The sequence below is a fragment of the Conger conger genome, chromosome 2, assembly GCF_963514075.1.
Source record: "Conger conger chromosome 2, fConCon1.1, whole genome shotgun sequence".
Lineage (NCBI taxonomy): Eukaryota > Metazoa > Chordata > Actinopteri > Anguilliformes > Congridae > Conger > Conger conger.
The window spans coordinates 69,560,041-69,581,004 of record NC_083761.1 but is presented as its reverse complement, the minus strand read 5'-3'; the positions used below and the strand labels follow the sequence as shown (position 1 = coordinate 69,581,004).

The 20,964-nt window shown below is 39.7% G+C and overlaps 2 protein-coding genes across 7 annotated transcripts in view; one reads left to right on the top strand and one right to left on the bottom strand.

Moving 5' to 3' along the window:
* The first annotated feature begins 11,192 nt into the window (after positions 1–11,192).
* On the top strand, positions 11,193–11,756 carry LOC133121288 (retinal cone rhodopsin-sensitive cGMP 3',5'-cyclic phosphodiesterase subunit gamma-like). The gene is made up of 3 exons (XM_061230492.1): positions 11,193–11,272; positions 11,457–11,497; positions 11,680–11,756. The coding sequence occupies exons 1-3, from the start codon at positions 11,193–11,195 to the stop codon at positions 11,754–11,756; spliced, it is 198 nt and encodes a 65-aa protein (XP_061086476.1).
* Positions 11,757–14,559: 2,803 nt separating this feature from the next.
* LOC133121534 (RNA binding protein fox-1 homolog 2-like) overlaps positions 14,560–20,964 on the bottom strand; it is a 36,608-nt gene continuing 30,203 nt past the window's right edge. For 4 of the 6 annotated variants that reach the window (XM_061230765.1, XM_061230763.1, XM_061230766.1 and 1 more), the window contains 4 exons: positions 20,735–20,777; positions 18,599–18,687; positions 18,200–18,275; positions 14,560–18,026 (listed from right to left, as the gene is read on the bottom strand). In XM_061230765.1, coding sequence (XP_061086749.1) covers positions 17,982–18,026; positions 18,200–18,275; positions 18,599–18,687; positions 20,735–20,777 — 253 coding nt within the window. In that variant the 3' untranslated portion in view covers positions 14,560–17,981. Of the gene's footprint in view, positions 18,027–18,199; positions 18,276–18,598; positions 18,688–20,247; positions 20,291–20,734; positions 20,778–20,964 lie in introns of those variants that run through there. The other 2 variants (XM_061230764.1, XR_009708013.1) reach the window with 2 other exon arrangements.

Below are 20,964 nucleotides of genomic sequence, written 5' to 3'. Positions count from 1 at the left end.
CTGACATTTGGTATTAAAAACAACTGAACCTCTTCAACCCGTCTGCATGCTTTTATGCATTTAGTTGCTGCCACATGATTGGCTGATTAAATATTTCCATTAACAAGCTGGTGTACAGGGCCACTTAACATAAAGTGATCACTAAGTGTATACTCATTGTTCTGCCTGGTAAACAGAAAACCTCTCAGTGTTAAATGACCTCTAAAAGAGACCAAATGTACTCCACAAGAGTTGAAAGTACTCTGTCAGAGTAATTTTACACTAGAAGTTATGCTGTGATGTTATGCCAGTAGGTTTCTTGGTATTGTTTGTTTAGTAATGAATTCATTTAGACAGAGTTTTGAGTTTCTGTGGCATGTTACACCTAATGCGAAATGCATTAAGAGAAGAGAACAAAAGAAGAACATGCACACATTCTTCTATTTTACAGGAGATGATATAGACACACCAGGGCACAGCAAGGCCTCATCACTCGCATAGACTAATACCAAAGAGGACAGGACTTTTATAATGGATAATGATAATGATTCCATACAATAAGCAACAAAGTTAGTTGTGGTAATGAAGAAATGCTGGACTAAGAGTCTCTGATCACCACAGTATATGGTCTTGTGCTCCTGTGACACAAATGTGGGGCCACCACAGGAATGGAAACTTATTTATCCCCTTAAATGTATGCTATATTTTACCCCAGCTGAGTGTCTGTCTTTTTTCCCTTTGCCCTCCAGAGCCTCTCTCTCATTCTCGGGGTATTTCTACTCTGGGCTGTTTTTGCAGATTGAGTGTGGTTCCACTTTTTTCATGCATTGTGAATGCTCCAAAATAAGTTCTTTCTGTGGTTTGACCCATAAGAATCATGCACAAATAACATTTTATGTTCTCTTTCCAAAAGTTTCCAACGTGTGAAATTCAAAGAATGCATGTTGCATCTGTGATCCTCCATGCTACGTCACCATCAGTATAAGAATGAATAACATTTGTTAGGTTAATATTTGATTAAAGACAAAGTTACATTGGCAAACAAAGAAAAATAATCTAAAAGTATTGGTTTTGTCACCTTTTCCTCACTGTTGTCCTATTGTTCATCCACACGTAACTCCTGTAACTCTTGACCACACTGCCTGATTCCATCACAAAAGCCGACCAGAAATGTGTTTCACACATGTCAGTGCATTCTTTCCTTCTAAATCTGGTGCATTTATCAGGCACCAGCTGCGCATCCATATGTGGAAACTTGTTTCATGGCTGATCACCTGACCACACCCAGCCATGGCCAATATAGTATACATCATGTTCTCATAGCTTTCTCAGATTTTTTTTTTTACAAGATTCAGACGAAGCTATTTTTAGGCCTATGGTATCTATGTAGATATTTGAAACACATTTTGCGTTCTCATTAGTATGTAATTGAAGGTGACCTAACAAATTGTTCTTTGTTGATATGTTCTTCATAGTAAAGGTCTGTTACTTATGTGGCATGTTTATGTGGCATTTACTTTTTCAGTTGTCATCATCATCATCATCATCATATAAAAACAGATAAAGGTCATATAGCACCATCCTTTCATGAGCTTATACATTTTGTTTTTCAATCGTCTGTGCAATAATACAAAATTTTTAAAAAAGAAACAAGCAATAATAGTGGTATTCTAATGGCTTCATGTTCAATTATCTTTCATTATTTTTGTTTTGCACCTGCATTTGACATAAATGATTTAGTGATTTCAATCACAATACTAAGCAAAAATATGATAAAAAAGTGTGGGGGGGGGGGAAGATGAGAATATTCACTGCCATAGATGCTTTAGGGGTTCTTGGATGGCTTAGCATTTAGCCTTTAATTTATAAACTGTAAACTAAAGTGACCTTATTTTTCCTTCATTAAAATTTATTTCTTAGCAATTCCCATCTTTTTTCTAACGTAGCTTCATTATTTTGAAGTTTAAAAGTACCTTTTCCATATATGTTTCCTGTAGTAATCTTTCCAGGCCTATATTTCTGGTGGCGAGGTCTTTCTCCAATTCTTAGCAATGTGTTTTAGAGTGATTCTGAGAATTTAAAAAAAACATATTCCTCAACTGCTCAGGGTATTTCCCCAGGAGGATGTTTACAGCTTTAAGTTGACCTTGTTTATGAAATATATTTTATATAATTTCTATCACTTTATGTCAATAAGTGTTAGGAATTGTACAGGAGTAAAGTGTGTGTGCAATTGGCTACATTCTCACCACAGTTCCTCCAGCATTGGGCAAGTGTTATTGTATCTGCACAAAACATCTGCAGTTATGAAACCTCTTACCACCATTTTCCAGGCAAATTCTCTCCAATATAGCGACTGATGCTTTGAATTCTTCTTGAAAAATCTGACCACAGTCTTTTCTGTTATTATTATATTCATTTCTCTTTCCCACTTATTTTTAATTATATTATTTTCTGTCTCTGCTTTGCCCATCAGTCACTTGTATATGTTCCCAATACAGTTGTTACATTCTCAAAATGTGATCCCAAAAATGTGATTTGTCAGGATATAGTTAAGCAGGGGGTGGTAACTTCATTCATTTAGAGTAGTTTCCATTAAATAACTCCTTATCTGCAAATGAATACATTACCTGTTTGTTTTGAAATGTGGATATAAGCCATTTCTCTAAGGGGTATCATTTCAGAATCTTTAATAAAATGGCTTTGTTCACCTCCTTTCATAGTGAACTGAAAGCAGCATAGTCAGTCATCCTCCTACACAGTTAAGGCATTGTTTCTCTGTGAGTCCCAGGGAATATGTCTAACTGGATGCAGCATGTGAATTTTAATCATATGCCTCTTTACAATTATTATTTATAAATGTCCCATATATCAAACCAAACACCTTGGCATTTTGATTGTCCCAGAAAATGTACTTGTTCTTGTTATTCTTTCTCTGCAGTTACATGTGACACCATTTTGCATGCCTCTCTGCCAAAAACTGTCTGTTGTGGGACACATACAGATACATGAACTTAACACAGACCATGCTGTATGCTTCTGCATGTTGTGTGAAGCAGTGTGAAAGTTAATCCTGCTAATTCCTTTCATGGAAAACAGCTACAAATGGCTGAAGAGCGATCCCTCATAATCTGTTCCATCCCTGTTGAGCAGGTTCCTCTGAAGACACAACGTGATGACCCCCTTTCAGCACGCACAACAGTCTGTCCTCCAGAGCTATGTTGCGGAAATAAATCACTTTAGAGTGTTCAACAAGATGATTCTTTATTCATATTATTAACAGAAAAATACATAGCAGAGCAATATATCTATATATTATCTATGCTTTTGTAGTGGGCGTAGCTTGGATACTGTGACTCTCATGACACAACCCTCATATGAGTCTTTGGATCCTTTGGGCAAGTGAGAGACCTGGGTTGAAATCCCACCTCAACCAGCACATATCAAACGTTTAACACTTACACCATTCATTTACACAGACTGATACGTACTGGACCCATTGAGAGAAAGTGGGAGAGAGTGAGTGAGAGAGAAAGAGAGGGGGTGAGAGAGCGAGGGGGCAGCTAATTATAGAAAAGAAAGCAGAGAAGAGATGCTAAAGAGAAAATTTCAATGAATATGTTTCAATGCATATTGCTCTGTGACAGTACAAAACTGGGTGGCACCAATGAGTCCACTCTCTTTTTAAAATATACTGAAAATAATTAATTATGCAGCAATGCATAATCACTCCCATACTTCCCCCAGTGTTACATTATAATTAAAGATAAACAATTAACATCACATCATGCTTGTGTCTTTAACATAACACATACTGTCGGAAGGTTTTCAAATAATGTACTGCAGTCACTCCAGGTTACACTGTCAGAGCATATCTTACACTGTAGTTGTGTGGAGATGAAGAATAGAGAGCAGGCCAGACATCCTGCCTGGATGCAAAGAAATTCCAACAGGCACTTGCAAAATACAAATGTATGATGTGCAGTGTTTTGGCTTCCACGGAGACTACAGCTTTGTGCAACTTCCTACTTTGTTGTAACTGACCACGTGTTTGACATTTCAATCATTTTTGCAGCAAATAGAAGGGCTTAAGTATAATAAAACTAGGGCCTGTGGCATTGGTGAAATATGCAAAATGGATACACATATCAACATATATGTTATGAAAGTGAGTGAAGTGAGTGCCAAGGTCAGTGGTATGGGACCTTGGAGGCAGCCAGCTATTTTACGGGTATGAAACAGTTTTGGGAAAGTGCCCAGATCTGTGTAATAGGGTAAGCACGCCACAAATCCACCGATGTAAGCAGAAGCAGGCAGCTTTCCAGGGCACTGGAGTCTACTGTGACTCCTGCCTCTGATGCCAATCAAGGTGGGGTGGTGGAGGCCCTATCAGCGGCAGTCAGTTCTCCTGCCAGGACCCTCTGTCTGCAGCTCACAGCACGGCTGCCCACAGCCCAGGCAAACTTTAATGCAGAATTCTGTTACTTATCAGGTGTCTGTATACACAGGAACTTACAATATCATGATAAAGTGTCTTTGCATTTTCAGTATTTTGAGTTGCATTGCAATATGCCATTCACAAAAGAATACAATAGCAGTGCCTCATCCAGAATAAAAATCCTCTCTGGAAACCAAAACATATAGCTCACTCATATGGTTCAATGCAACTGGTTTGAGGAAATGGATTGCTTTGAACCATTTGAGGAGGGAAAATTAATGTAATTTTAAGTCATTCCGATCCTGAGCAAACCAGATTAATAGAGGGCTCAACAAAAGCAGGAACACTGAACCAGAGATATAATTATAGAGAAAGGTAATACACCAACATGTGCCAAATACTGTACTTTATTAATGCCTCAATGGAAACAACCAAAATCATAACAATTATTTAATAAAAAATAAATTTCAACAAAATCAAGGTTTTAGAATGATTGGCACCCTTCACCTAGTACTTAGTGCAACCACCTCTGGCATGGATAATAGCATGGAGTCTCTCCCTGTAATCTTTGACAAGATGAAGGAACACATTTGGAGGGATTTTGGACCATTCCTCTTTGCATATCCTTTCAAGATCCTTCACGTTCTTGGGTTTGTGCTTATCAACTGACCTCTTCAACTCAGCCCACAGGTTTTCGATTGGATTGAGGTCTGGTGACTGAGATGGCCATTGCAGAACGTTGATTTTGTTGTCACGGAACCATTTCTGTGTGGATCTGGAGGTGTGTTTTGGGTCATTGTCTTGTTGGAAAGTCCACCTACGACCAAGTCCCAGACTTCTGGCAGAGGGAACCAGATTTTCAGCCAAAATTGCCTGATACTTGCTGGAATTCATTTTGCCATCAATCCTAACCAGTGCCCCTGGACCTCTGGAATTAAAACAGCCCCAAAACATGACTGACCCACCACCATATTTCACTGTGGGTATGAGGTGCTTCTCCTTGTATGCATCTCTGTTCCTACGCCAAACATACCGATGCTGTATCTAACCAAAACTTTGAATTTTGGTCTCATCTGACCAGAGAACCTTGTTCCAGTCATAATGTAAATGACGTTTGGCAAACTCCAAGCGCTTTCTTCTGTGTCTTGTGGTCAGAAAAGGCTTTCTTCCGGCAACCATGCAGAATGAGAGCAATAAGGCTGTGGTTATGGAGGTGGCGTCTGATGGTGCTTTTTGAAACCTGGTGACCCCAAGATGCCACCAAGGCCTGCAATTCTTTCACTGTGATCATTGGGGATTTTGTTGCTTCTCTCACCATTCAAGATGCAGTGGCGTCCTCTACTCATGAGATTTTCAACAGTTCCATATCTTTTGAACTTTTTTATAATTGCTCTGACAGTGCTCAGTGGTATATTCAATCGTTTGTGAATTTTCTTGTAGCCATTACCACGTTTATGAAGGTCTACGACCATCTGAACTCTTGAACTGCCAATTCTTTTGTTTTCTTCATGGTGTTGGATGACAAAGGGATATTGCATGTGTGTTACCTCATTTTTATACCCTAGTGAAACAGGACGTGATGTAATCACTCAATACAGTTCCTTAACACATAGATAAACTTAAATAAGTGGAATTTAATACCTGGTTTAATTTTGGTAAAAATTTGGTAAAAATTGTTATTTACAATAATCTGTATCCAATAATTGTGAAACATTGATTTGGAGGAAATCAGTAAATTATTTGTGTTGGTTCCATTGAAACATTAATATAGCACAGTATTTATCACATGTTGGTATTTTGAGTTTGTCTATAAATATATTGTTTAGAGTATTGTTTGTTCATTTTCTGTCAGGGGTGCCAATAATTTTTGAGCCACTACCTGCAGGTCTGGCTACTGCATTAAACAAGGTCTATCACAAGAGCATCATCCACAATTCATCTCTGTTGGGAGAAGTGATCTTTCTGAATGACAGGTATGAAAATAAGTGTTTTTTTGTTCTGTCCTGAGTGTGACTAACCTGTTCTAATTTCTCGCTTTGCGTGCTATAACTGCCCCGTAATGTTCCCAGTACATTGTAATCTTTACGACAACCCCACAGTGACGTCCTAGTCCCACCATCAGATTTAATCTAATTAGAGGCTCCTTAACACCCACCGAAAGCTCCAGAGCTTTACAGCATGTGATATTTCTATCTTCCTTACTCCATGTCGTCTCTTCCCAGTTCATAGTTTCAGACCAGCTGCTCTTCCATATCTCACATTTTCATCATGTTTTCTTTGATTTAAAAAAGTCTTATATCATGACTGTCATTGTTTTTCAGCCCCCTTTGTGTTTTTCCTATTAAAAAAAAAAAGGCATTTGCTGAGGATAAAATGTATTGCTGTGAAACATTACATGTAAGGAGCGTAGTGCAGTTTATCATCACCGGTAGAAACCAAGCTGAATTTGAGGGGGACAGCAGAATTCCTACACAGCACTCCTGCAACTCAGCCTGAGACACTTTAAACTTTACCATGGCATATATCCTTTCTGTGTATTGTGGCTAAAGAAAATATTGTTTTGTGCAAAACAAAAAATATATAAAAATATCACTTCAAGCCTTTTGAACAAGCCTTCAAGCCTACAGTTTAAATGTAGTACAGAATATGATGTCATGTTTGATATATAAAAAAGAGTAACTTCAGTCAACTTTGACAACTCTTAAATATAGCATTTAAGTAAGAGCTAAGTTCAGAGTTGTATAATAATAGGTATTCTAAAAATTTGGCCACAATGTATCAGTTGGACCAATATTACATGTATGAGCTATCCACATTTCATAAACATTACAAGACTCTGATTTAGGTTTGGGATAAGAGTACAGGACTCTGATTTAGGTTTGATGTAAGAGTACAGGACTCTGATTTAAGTTTGGGGTAAGAGTACAGGACTCTGATTTAGGTTTGGGATAAGAGTACAGGATAACAGTAAATGTGTCATGGGAGCTATCACAGAGGAGGAAAATGCAGAGAGTGTCCATGAGGAGATCTGTTGAGTCTCCTGTTGGTTTGTATGGACTGTCCGTGCCAGGCCTGAATCCCCTCCATGTGTTCACTCAGTTTCTGGGTTGTATATGGGCCTTCTCTGAATCTGCAGAGTGAGACAAAACAATTCTCCGAAGTGTATACTGAGGTAAGATCATGCGTGAGCAACAAGCCTTTCTAATCCTCCCCCTGTAAATATATTAGCGAGTAGACTGAAAGGATCAGAATTACATAACTAACCTAAGTCAACCGCTATTCAAACAAAGCTCAACATGCATGTAATCTGCATGAAGCATACACAAAGTCTATGCTTAATTATAACAGTGGGATGTGAACAATGTTTGCATACAGGTGTTATTATTGTATGCTGTGAATATAATGATTAACTATGCTAATAAGGGGGAAATGAGTGAATTTCCACAGGAATCACTGGGTTTTCTTTCCCTCAGACCTGAGGCCTGTAGCATGAAGCTGGTTTGCTGGCCGACTGCGCTGTGTAAAAACCCAGAACCCTCCCAAATCTGGAACAAGGACTAAAATAGAAAGAATGGTTACAGGGGTTTTACTCAGTGCAGTCAGTAACTCAGTAACCCTGCTTAGTGATCCAGGTCCCTTGGTTTTTGGAAATACAGAATTAAACATCTCTCATCAAAAATCTGCGTGCTGTGCAGTTATAAAGTTGCACATGTTTCTGTCTTCTGTGCAACATGTGACAACCTGAACTGTGCTCACGGAGAATGAAGCACAATGATTCTGAACACAGGTTGCATGATGACTATACAATATCATTCTCAAGCATATTTTAAACACAAACATGACTGCATAACAAATATGCAGCAATCATCTGCACTGAGACAGATGTGGTGTGTCTGTACACAACATGTCTAATTGAATTACAGGATAAGTTGTCCTCCTTAGGAACGGGGTTCATCAACATATGTACTCAAACGAGTTCACATGCAAGCTCACACATAGTTAACATAGCCATGCCCACGCATGCATTTGCCATTTTAGCAAGGATAATCCAATTTAAGAGCCAAATCTCAGGGCACGTCTTGACATATGCCCACAGCTCTCTCAAACCAGACTTTAAACTCCATTAGGCTTTCAAATAAAACCAGTCATTTGTTCCTCTTTGTATATTTGTATCTTTTTTGTTGCTCCAAGATCCAGCTGCCTTTCCACAGAAATATTTGTAATGGATCACAATATTGTCCCTATGAAGTAAACAAAGCAGAAACAAAAAGTAAATCAGTGAATGCATAAAAATACACAACTCTCAGGTGAGGGCACATTGTACTCAGGTAAGTACAACTGTACACAATTAAAGTGCTTTTATTCTTCCGCAGAAAAATATTCAGTTCATATTTATCATTAACAGAAATTAAAAGAAAACTAACAATTGTACAAAAGCAAGAGCCACATAATTTGAGTACTGCAAGAGCAATTTTACTGTTATCATTTCTAGAAAAAAACAAAAACGCATGCATACTTCAAAAATAAAATCCACCTGACTTTTTGGCCCATTTTCCAATCTTCTAATTGGACCCCTACTTGGACCCAATTAGACTATATTTACATTGTTGATGTCAACAAATATGCTGACACATGCATTCCCTAATACCCAGTGTTAGATTCACGTGTTTTCTATGAGCCCCAACTACCCAACTGAACACATGCATGGCGTACTTATCTGTAAGTCTACCCTTAAAATATACCTGTCTCGACAATCTTTTTATCCCTGTGGCCAATCTGTGCGTGTGAGAGGGGGATGAGGAGAGAGTGGGAACTGGATGGGGGGGGGGGGGGGGGGGGTCGGGGGGGGATGGACCAGGGGATTAGGGACTAGGGTATTTAAAGGGAGGACAGAGAGACCAAGACCAGAACTGGTGAAAGATTGCAGAAAAAGAGAAGAATCTCTGTTTTGCATTTCTTGTCCTGTCAGCTCTCAAGAGAGAACTTTTGCTTTTTAATCCAAAGAACTAAAAAGGTAAGAGAACCGATCTATTTATTTTATTGTTGCTCTTGCAGACCGTTATGTAAGCAAAGATTTGTCTGTAAAACAGAAAGCATGAACATGTTTGAGGAAGAGAGAAAGTCATTCAGTCCATCTAGGCTTGTTATACTGGCTGCTGTCTGGAAAGAATCTTGCATTGTGTCAAGTCTTGTCTTGACCACCTGCTTGCTAGTTTGAAACAATGTCGTTAGAGTTTGTTATTTGGTCAGAGAAAGTTGGTCACATTGGACCATAATATTTGCTTTGAACTACGGAAGAAAAGCTAGATGGATTATATTGATGAAGGAGAGTGGTTTGACACATGCATCTGGAATCTATACATTTGTACATGTGATTTGGGGCCATCATTACAGGCCACAACATATCTTAAATTCAAACAGCACACATATGGGTATACTGTACCAATGTATGTTAGACACATATATATGTTAAACTCACTGTTTGCCCAGTGCCAGCCAGAAGCAGATGGGCTTGGTTCTGCTCAAGGTTTCTTCCTGTTAGTCAGGGACTATTTCCTTGCCACTGTTGCCCTAAGCTTGCTCTGAGGGGGTTTCAGGCGTGGTCTCTTTGTAAAGCTGCTTTGAGACAATCTTGCATTGTAAAAAGTGCTATACAAATAAAATTGAATTGAACATACAATGATATGGCCTTAAAACAGAATTAAGATTGCAAATGTAAGTGTGAAAGTATTCGAATATTGCATGGGTTTTTGCATTAATAACTGAATGCTGGATTATGTGTCCATGTACAATATCTTCCACATTGTAGCTCAATATGTCTTAGTAATGAGACATCAGTGATCAGAATGCATTACTCATGAGGAAGGATGAGACTCTGAAGAGATTAGAAGGGATTCCCCCTCACTGATAATTCTCTGAACAAGCTGATTAAGTAACAGCGATTTGCTGTGCTATATTTGTGCCATGGTATTTTTGTGCCTGTGCCATTCCCATAAATATATTGTAGTATGGGGTACTGTATCTTTAAATAGGATAACCATGATCTTTTTTTGAATATATACATTAATTCTGTTAATCTACATGGATTAATGGAGCATGGCAGGGAGGAGGGAGGGAGGGAGGGGGAAAAGCTTAGAGTGTTATTGACATTTAGTTGACAGGTGGAAGTGGAGAGGAATAGGTAAAAGATAAAGCCAACTAGAGAAATGAATGAAGGAATGAATGGAGAGATGAAGAACATAGAAGAGCACATGCGGAGTAACTGGTTCTTGTTAAGGGCATGAGAAACCAGGAATTAGAATGCACTGTGTACTCTGTTAGTATGAATGCACAGTGCACACGTACAGTCTGTTAGTATGAATGCACGGTGCACACATACAGTCTGTTAGTATGAATGCATGGTGCACACATACAGTCTGTTAGTATGAATGCACGGTGCACACATACAGTCTGTTAGTATGAATGCACAGTGCACACGTACAGTCTGTTAGTATGAATGCATGGTGCACACGTACAGTCTGTTAGTATGAATGCACAGTGCACACGTACAGTCTGTTAGTGTGAATGCACAGTGCACACATACAGTCTGTTAGTATGAATGCATGGTGCACACATACAGTCTGTTAGTATGAATGCACGGTGCACACATACAATCTGTTAGTATGAATGCACGGTGCACACATACAGTCTGTTAGTATGAATTCACAGACCCTGTGTTTCCCTTCTTCAGTCAGCAGCAGAAATGAACGCAGAAGGACCCGCAACAAGCGCTGGCATGTCCAAGGGCCCCCCCAGGTTCAAGCAGAGGGCAGCCCGTACCTTCAAGAGCAAGGCCCCAAAGCCGGGACAGAAAGGGTGAGTGGCACGCCACACACAAACACACACACACACACACACAATTACAACAAACAATCGCAACTGACTACTACTGACACGGTACCATCTTTCATTAAACAATTTACACGAATAAACAAAGATAGTAGAAGATCCTCTTTTATTCCATGCTGACGGCTAATGTACCCATTTCTGCTTCTCTCAGATTTGGTGATGACATCCCTGGAATGGAGGGTCTTGGCACCGGTAAGAATCACATTCAGATATACTTTACGTATCGTATTGTAAAGACTGCTAATCAGAATGTAGCATCACTGCTGAATATGTATTTTTCTTTTTAATCACAATTGCTTATTTCTCACTAATGCATCTGCCGTAAAGGGCACGGCATTAAGAAGCTCTTATGCCTCTGTCCCCGTCTCTTTCAGACATCTCTGTGGTTTGCCCCTGGGAGGCCTTTGGTGACATGGAGCTCAGCGACCTGGCCAAATACGGCATTGTGTAAAGCCCACCCTTACCCGTCTCTCCTCATCCCCTCTCCCTGTCTCCTGTAGTGTGGCCAACAGTTCAGAGTAAAGCTATATACCGTACAGTCATTATTGGTCTTTACTGACCTGGTACACGCACATATCCATTCACTGTATCTACCTGCCAAGACAAGAAAATAATATTTTTCTTACCAATCCAAATATTGTGCAATATGCAGCCTATAGTAAGATGAGTACCCCTAAAGGATAAATATTGATATCAAATTTGGAGAAAGGTAAAGAAATGCTTACAGTAATCAATTTTTTAATTACTATTTATTTTTTTCCAGTTTTCTTCCTCTAACTGTACCCATTGCATTTATCTTCTACCTGTCAAACTTTTCAAATGATCTGCACAAATGATTTTATCTTGTTGTTAAATGTGAGGACAGATGATTGAACTGACTGTATCTTGCAAACGGGATGTAATATGTGCTGCTGTTACCAAAATAATGCTGTACAAAAGTAAAATTAACAATGGAGCATCGCCCCTCTCCAGTTTATCTCTGACCTTCCTTTCACCACGAAAACATCAAAGGGTATCTCAGATATATACATTCATTTATGTACTACCAAAGATTTATTTTCAATAACTGTGCTTTGTTTACTTGAATGTGATCATAAATAAATCAATTAGTAAAACATCGGCCTCTGCAGATCAGTTAGTTCATCCTATTTGAGATGTGAAAAAAGCAATTCATTGAACTGCCATTTTGCACTTATGCCAGGGATGATTCCAGCACACACAAAGGGTCATTGTGTCTCTTGGTACAGATCCTCACTCAGCCATTTCCTAAAAAGTTGAAAAACATGTTTTTTTTGTTTAGTTTTTTTTGCATTGCTAACCTCCTAGCATTGCATGAAGTTCAACTCAGGCGAAAATCCTTGGTAATGATTCATAGATTAACTTAAAATACTTTAGTGACCAGGTCCAAGGCCACACCAAATATGGCTGCCAAAAGCGCTTTTCACATTTGAACAACTTTCGCAGAAAGCACTCGTTTCACATTTGGTAAAATTATTTGACATGGACGGTACATGAGAGCAAACCATTCATCATGCTTCTTAGTCCCTGGTCAACTCTGAGACACACTAAATGTGGCCCCAAACTTTGCAACTGCAATTTGGCTGATTTATATTCAATATGCAAAGGTTGCTATATTTTTCGTATTGCCTTGAATTGTGTGAAACGAGGTCGCGAGCCACTCCCATTAAAGCTGCCAAAAAATGTTTTTCAAATGTAAATACAATTCTCCCATCCGCCTCGCATTTGGCACACTTATCAGGCTTGGACTGTCGCAGTAGCTCTTGATCCCGGTCCACACCCACTCACATGCAAAAATATAACTACAGCTTTACCAGCATTAACTCATTCAAGTCAAATCTCAATTCAAAAAGGATGGGCTACACTCACTACTGTAGTAATGATTCCACACACCTGGCCATGCACAGTGCAATAAGCGCTATGATTCTCTAGATAAGCCATATGACAAGTAAGCCCCATAATGTTTGGGACAGGCAAAGACATGGATCTGTACAACCCAACTATAAATTTCACAGCACCATAATGTTTGGGATATCAATGCCAACTAGTTAAATTATGTTAATGGAAGTAATCATATTTAAAACTTGTTTGCAAACCCTTTGCCTGCAATTACTGCATTAAGTCTGTGAGGCACAGACATCAGCAGGAGTATAGCTCTTCTGGTGATACTTTGTCAGGCCCGTTACTGCAGCCATCCCAAGACATGGAGATCACGGTCTGTACCTCTTTCTGCCACATGTTGTGCAAAGTGCTCTACCAGATAAATTAAACAATAAAATAAACAAAAACATAGTTGCAACAACACAAAGGCAAATATGAACAAACAGGCCAAAAGACCACCAAGATCACTAGACTGACTGGATAGGGGTAGGTTGTGAGAGACAATTGTCTCAGTAGCGTACCTTTCAATATTCTTGAATCAAATGTTTACCAGTTTTGGCTAAAGATAGCATCAATAATATTTATATTTGCTAGCCACTGTTGGCTACTGCCACCTTGCGTAAGCTGAATTGGCTTTATGCTCAGCTTCTTTCTGTAAAACAGCTACCAGTTGGCAGAACTGGCTGCTTTGTGTCTCACCTTGTTGCCCGTTGCGGTCACCCGTTGCCCATAAAATTGCAGCGGGTAACATGGCTTTTAACTTACCCTGCAGGGGGACCACACGTCCAATGCCTTGTTTACTCCTTACTGGTCTGGGATCAACAACATATTTTAAATTCGCGAACACAAAATACACTGACTAGAACAGATTTCTACAACGCAACGAATTTTCGAAGAAATTTTACAAGGTGACGACAATCCCCCAGGGAAACTGAACCAAGTGCAGCACCCCATCATCTGTATTTGCAATTAAGCGGTTGCAGGGGAGACAAGATAGCATAACCGCTCAGTTATAATGACCACGCTCCTGTCCCAAGCGGATGTGCATTATCTACAGATGTCCGTCAACAATGATTTTTTAAAATAATTTTCAAACAGGTGCTGAACGGAATGATATTTTAAAATATTTTGGAACGATGTAAGATAATTTTATTATTGAATCAGAAACTAACCGAGCAGGGCATATACTCTTCATGCTTTTAATAGAGGGGTTTATGAAACCTAAGCCTATGACTGAATCTTGCATTTGTAGAACTATACAGGTGAACTAAACAGCACATTTAAACAGCCATATCACACCATACAAATATACAGGCTTAACTACAGCCTTGCTAAAGGAACTTCAGTAGTCTTCCCATTTTCATATTTTTTATTGATTCATATTTCAGTTTGTCGCGTTTATTATACAGCCTGAAAGAAATATGGCTGTTTTTACATTTTAAAGCTGAATGGAAAATGACACTATAAAAGTCAAATGCAATGTATGGAAAAAAGATCATTACCTTATGAAAGCAATACCCTTACCCTTAATTCAATTTTGTAGTAGCTTACTCGTATTGTAGTATTGCAGGCAAAAAATATTCTGCTGTCCTACATTCAGAATGTAGATATAAACTTTTCTGTCCGTTCCTGAATTGGACTGAACTAGAAACTCCCATTCCAGTGCAGCATGCAGGAACAGTTTTACGGTTGCGTTTGAATTTCTTCCGCGTTTCTAAAACGGGTGTCTCCATGGTAACCACCCATTCCTCTTGCAACTACTGCCCCACCCACCACTAACAGGCAAGAATATTATAACACAGGTTTCAGCAGTGATGGAAATGAAACAGGCAGCCAGGACTGATTATAAAAACAAACTGTTTATATGTACATTCAACATGATAAAGAGAAGAGAACACAGAGTGGAAACGGCACAATGGAGGGGGCGGGATTGCACAACAGCCACTTTTCATAATCAACCAAAAAAGGTAATCGGTGCCTGGACCATAACAAGAAGAATGATAAGTACTAAAAAAAAAAAAAAGGTGGCAACCACAGAATCCATAATTAACGCAACCCCAGCATGGTTTCCCGTAAGAGAAAAACGAAGAAATTAAAAAGCTTGGGTCATTCATGTGCGCACCACCATGTAGTGTCCGATGCTGAGCAATGTGTAGCTGTGTGTGGATTACACCAGATCACACCCCTGCACTGCACTGCAGTGCTGATGACGCCAGCAGATGTAGTGTAATGTTTCACTTTTAAAAACAAAATTTAAAAAGGTAGTTTGATGTACCAGCTCAATATAACACTAAGAAAAAAGAAGAATTCAAAGGCTGCAATTCCCATGACAAACATAAATCAGAAATAAAGACAAAGCAAACAAATTGGAAGAAAAAAAATACTTTGCAGCTCTTGAAAATGTTGAATGTTTTTCCCACTGAATATATTTATATATAACTAAACATTTAATGGCAATTACATCTTCTCTTAACATATAATTCAGCACGATTCACAAAAATGAGATTTGGTTGGTATTTATGATATCTCATCCCCTTTGTTTTGGGCCCGATGTGAAATGCTTTATGTGAATTCAGTACCATCGCCTCTCCTTTCATGGTGACACTACATGATTCAGCCCAAAAATATCCTCCCAATATCATCCCATGCAAATGTGAAATGCTGTTCTCCATTAAACGCTCCGCTGTCCCACCCTACACATAACAGCCACTGTCCCCAGCACTCTTCATTAAAAGGTGTGATACTTTAAAAACATGCTCAGTCTTCTGCAATGGGACCAGTGGCACCCTGACCGCACTATCATCAAACAGGGTTCAGTCTAACAGATTATTCTCCTCATTCAAATCTGTTATCCCTGTCCTGTAATATCCAATATGTGGTGCGACCAAAAAAGGCCACTGACCACAGACTGTTGGTATTCACCTGTGAAGTTGGACATGGCTAATTAACAAAATTAAGCAGGCTTCAATCCTACAAGCGTTTAGTTATGTCGAGCAACAAGTGTAGTTTAGGAACTTGAAATGGCAGACAGAAACACTGATCATACTAACCAGGATTGTACATGCTATCATGACCCCCACCATTCTCTGAAACAGCATTCCCCATGGACATTACTTCAGAACAGATGCAATGATTTCTAAGAATATGCAGTTAAACACATCACAAGCCTCAATGAGATACATTGGAAACAGCACTTCAGGAAATTTTAACCAAACAATAAGACAAATAACTGCATAAACAGCAATAATAAGTGTTGTTATTATTACTAATAATAATAATAATAATAATAATAATAATAATAATAATAATACATCTTTGGAACCCAATGAAAAAGCATCCTAAAAATAATCTATTCATCATGCATGGACAATGTGCATAATAACAGACAGTTGTGATTTTAGCTTTTTTTGTTAGTCAAGCCCTCTCAGTTTTTATCTCTAAAAATAAATTGGTAGCCAGCTCTGCATGTACTCAAGGCAAAATGATGAAATATTACATTAAATAAGAATTTTAATTTGATGGCTCCACTTCTGAGAAAGCGGAGCCTTAGTGTATTTTCAGAGTTTTAGTGTTTACTGGGGTAAATCTCCATGGTCTACGTCCAACTCATGTGATAACCTTTTCAGTTGAATAATGTCAATCATGTTTAACCTTGAATTAAAAAAAATCTTTCTAATGTTGTTTATAATGTAGTATCGAACTACAGTTGGAGTAAAAAACTCAGTTAATACCTTTTCACCCCTAACAACCCATACAACAACTAATAACCGTACACTACTTCACTTACGTATAATGATGTGTGTCGTGATCCAAGCTCTCCCAGGTTTTACATCCACATGTAAAATATTATGCTAAAGAAAGAGGGCAACTGGTAGCCTATATTTACACGTATTCATTTGGAAAATAACAGACAATAATTACCACAGATTATACCACTAATATCTAGCAATGGAGATTAAGAATGATAACTGATGATGATAATAATAATAATAATAATAATAATAATAAATTGCCATTTTATACAATTGCTTTTATATAATTATCATTATTATCAATACTATATCAACTGAGAGATTAGAGAAAAAAACTTGAGGTAATGCCAAACAAAAAAATATATTTTTTAAGTTGCGTAATATTTGCCTCATTTTTCTTGTCGTTTTTTGACTGTCGTTTTATCCACCATATTTATAAGAAAAATTTATAAAATAGCTTGTCTTATAGCGGTTATCCATCTTGCAGGTTAAATTGTGCACATTTGCCCCACTTGCTGCCGTCTCTGATTGGTTTTTGTGTTGCTGGGGCCGTCCCATTCGTGCGTGGATCTTGTCAAGGGAAATGTCTGCATGTACTGTGAAAACACTTTTCTCTGAGAGTGAAAACTGAACTACAATTTTAAAAATGGGTATCTGTAGGTTGGTGTATATACTAGTAGCACACAGCTGAGCATAATAGTGTTTGTGCAGACGTAATATGTTAAAGAATCATTAACGTGCACAAAGCTGTGAAATGGATTGAGCAGCACACTTCTCCGGAGCGGTATCTTTTGCGTAGATGTCCTGTGGCAAGACTTGTGACTGTGGTGATGTTTCTCTTTTTAAATCATTTCCCTGTGGTCTATGCAGAAGTCTAAATGGACTTTGTGATTTTTTTTTTTTGTGTACGGAGTCAAAAAATACTTTGCAATTCCAACCCAAGGAGGTGAGGGAACTCTTTGCAAATGCAGAGTAAGAACACAGGTTCCAAGGAATGGGGAAAATCCAAGGCGTGGCCACTTAACCTAGTAAGGGGCAAATCTGCTGTATCCACCCCGATAGAGACTTGCCTGAGAGAGAGAGAAAGGAAGAAAGGAGAGAGGGAGAGAGGGAGAGAGTAATGAAATTAATGGGTACATCACTGCCAATACTAAATGAAAATGAGTTTTTACTGAAAGTCAACAGGCACTGTTGTGAATAAAAATGGCCGCCTTCCACTGCGTTGGGAGAAGGGGAGTCTCACCATGGCTCCAACTCCATAAGCAGCAGCAGCAGGGGCCAAGGCGTGGTAGGGGTCCGTAGTGTACACTCGCCCGTAACTGAGAGACAAGAGGCACACAAGTTATTATGGTTCTTATTCAGAGGAAGCATAAAGTTATAATACTGCAACCTAAAACAGAGAACTTGAACCGAGGTATGCTTATAAAAGGACATTTTAGTTAGATGTTGATTCATTGGAATCTCTACATACTGCTATGATATGTACGTTATGTGTATATGAATGTGGATAAGAAAGTGGTTGTGTTCTAATATAAAAACAGAATTATGCACATTAACCCTCTGATGTACACAAAATGGCTTCTGAGAAACCAGCGTGAAGGCTGTGCAGCCAGGGCGCCACGGCGACGCCTCGCTCCCGCACCTGTCACTGTAGGCGGCGGCCGCGGCCGCGGCAGCGGTTGCCCCGGTTACAGCGGTGGGCTGAGCGAAGCGGTAGGCAGCGTAACCGCCCTGCGGGAGAAAGGCAGAGAGACCAGAGTTAACGGCATCGCCGCGGGCCCACCGCGCCATCACACTACACTGGGGAACGGGACAGCGGGGACCACCTCACGACCACATGAAGAGAGAATGGTGGAGAGCACAGGCAGTCACGTACATCACGCATATGTACAAACAGAATGTCGTAACGGGGGATCTCTCATATTAACACTGCCCTGCCCTGCCCTCCCCTTCACCCCACCCCCCCAACGACAAACAGACCACGGTGGAGCCGGGCACACCGGGAATTTGGCACTGCGGTCCAGTGGTGGTCCATAGTCCAGAATTATTTGCCAGAACCGAATTCATCCGTTTGTCAGAAGGGGGACAGACGGAGAAACGGACAGGGAAGTGGCTCCTCCCCCCACAAGCACACACACGGTGAAGGAGGGAGCCAATGAGGATGACAAACAGAGACACACTCACATGGCCACAACCAGACAAAGACAGACAGACGGATGGACGCACGGACAGACAGACAGCATGCATCCCATATATGTAAAAAAAGGCAATCCCGATCAAACACGCCACTGCATTCTACCCTAATCATGTACAACTCCCAGCATTCCTGCACGCCTGCGCAAAACGGGAGGGGGGGAGCTAAAGGATATTATTAAACAGGAACAGGGAGAGTCAGGGGGAGACTGGATAGAGGGAGGGAGGGAGGGAGGAGAGAGGGATACAGGGTCTACACGGGGGAGAGGAGGGGGGTAAGTGTGGGCATGCCGACATCGATCAGTTCAGCATGCTTCAAATGAGACGCAGACGTTGGGAAGGGGTCTGGAGGCTGTTCGGAGGTGTGGACTCAAAGCCACAATCCAAGAGCCGGCTGTAAAGACTTCATCCCTGCACTTAACCCTGCATTCTCCTCTTCCAAATCACAAAATCTGTGAGGGGAACAGTCTCTAAACCACACAGGCTCTCCTTTACTGTAGATGATATACTGTTGTGGCCAACGTCCTTCCCGTTTTCCAGCGATAAGATGAATGTTGTACGCTGTGCGTCGCTCTGCATGAGAGCCTCTGCCAAATGCCTATAATGTAACGTAATGTAATCTCCTAGTTCATAAAAGCATCAATATTTGCACAGCTCTGACCAGTTGTTTTACAAATTGACAGAAATTGATGTGCACATTTCTGTGAAATATCTGTCCCAGACTAACAAGAAGCCCAGCACTGCCACCTGGTGTCAGGGAGTGGTATAAGGGGCCTGTCAGACATGGGTGAAAAGCCATTTCAGGATAAATGGGAGTAGATTAATAATATATCTTTAAAATATATAAAAGATATATACAGTCTTAACTGCAGTAGTACTAGGATTATATTTAATCTAATCTAATATCTGATGATAGGCATTCATAGTAATAAGATATTACAAATAATAAAAAGGCTACCCCCTTTCCAAAGACCACCCATTGTCAGATTCCAGTGAGTTAGTAGAAAAAAACAGAGAAGCTGTTATGATTCAAAATGATCAATATCAAACAGTCATCATAAGGGTAATACTCCACACCAAAGTTCATGTGGACCCTACCTGAGGCATTCTGGGACTAAGCACAGAGTCCTGAAACACTATTCTACAGAGAGAACAGAAACAGCTATTGTCAACCTGGACACAGTCACACGGGCACGCACACTGAGACACACACACACACACACACACACGTGCACACATTGAGCCGCCCAATTATGAATGTATACGACAGTTGAATGCTTAGCCTAACCTAGGGCCCCAACAGAAAGAATGGTCACTGGAACACAATTTCTGGTTACACAAACAAACATGTCCAAACTAATATTAGTAATAGACAACCATGTGGAGTACAAAGACAGGGAGAAGACAAGGTACTGCAATTATGGCTACAAAACACACTAAGGTTTCTATTCCAATTTATATGTATGCTACATCCAGAATCGCACAGCTCAATGCATTTTGTTTACATATGCACACAGGTAAAAACACTCTGAGACAGAGAAGGAGAGAAGGAGAGAGAGAAGAGAGGAGATGATTTTTTACTTACATATAGATCTGCAGCTCCATAAAAACCATCCTGATACACCACACTGAGAGATGCGGAACCAGAGGAGAGGGGGGAAGGATGGATGAAGAGGAGGGATGAGAGAAAGATTGAAGAAAGTAACAGATGAAGGAGTAACAGCAAGACAGGTGAAAGGAGAAAAATCATTCAGTGACAGAAAGCCAAGGGGAAAATGGAATATGTGAAAAATGGATAGAAAAAAGTTACAAGAT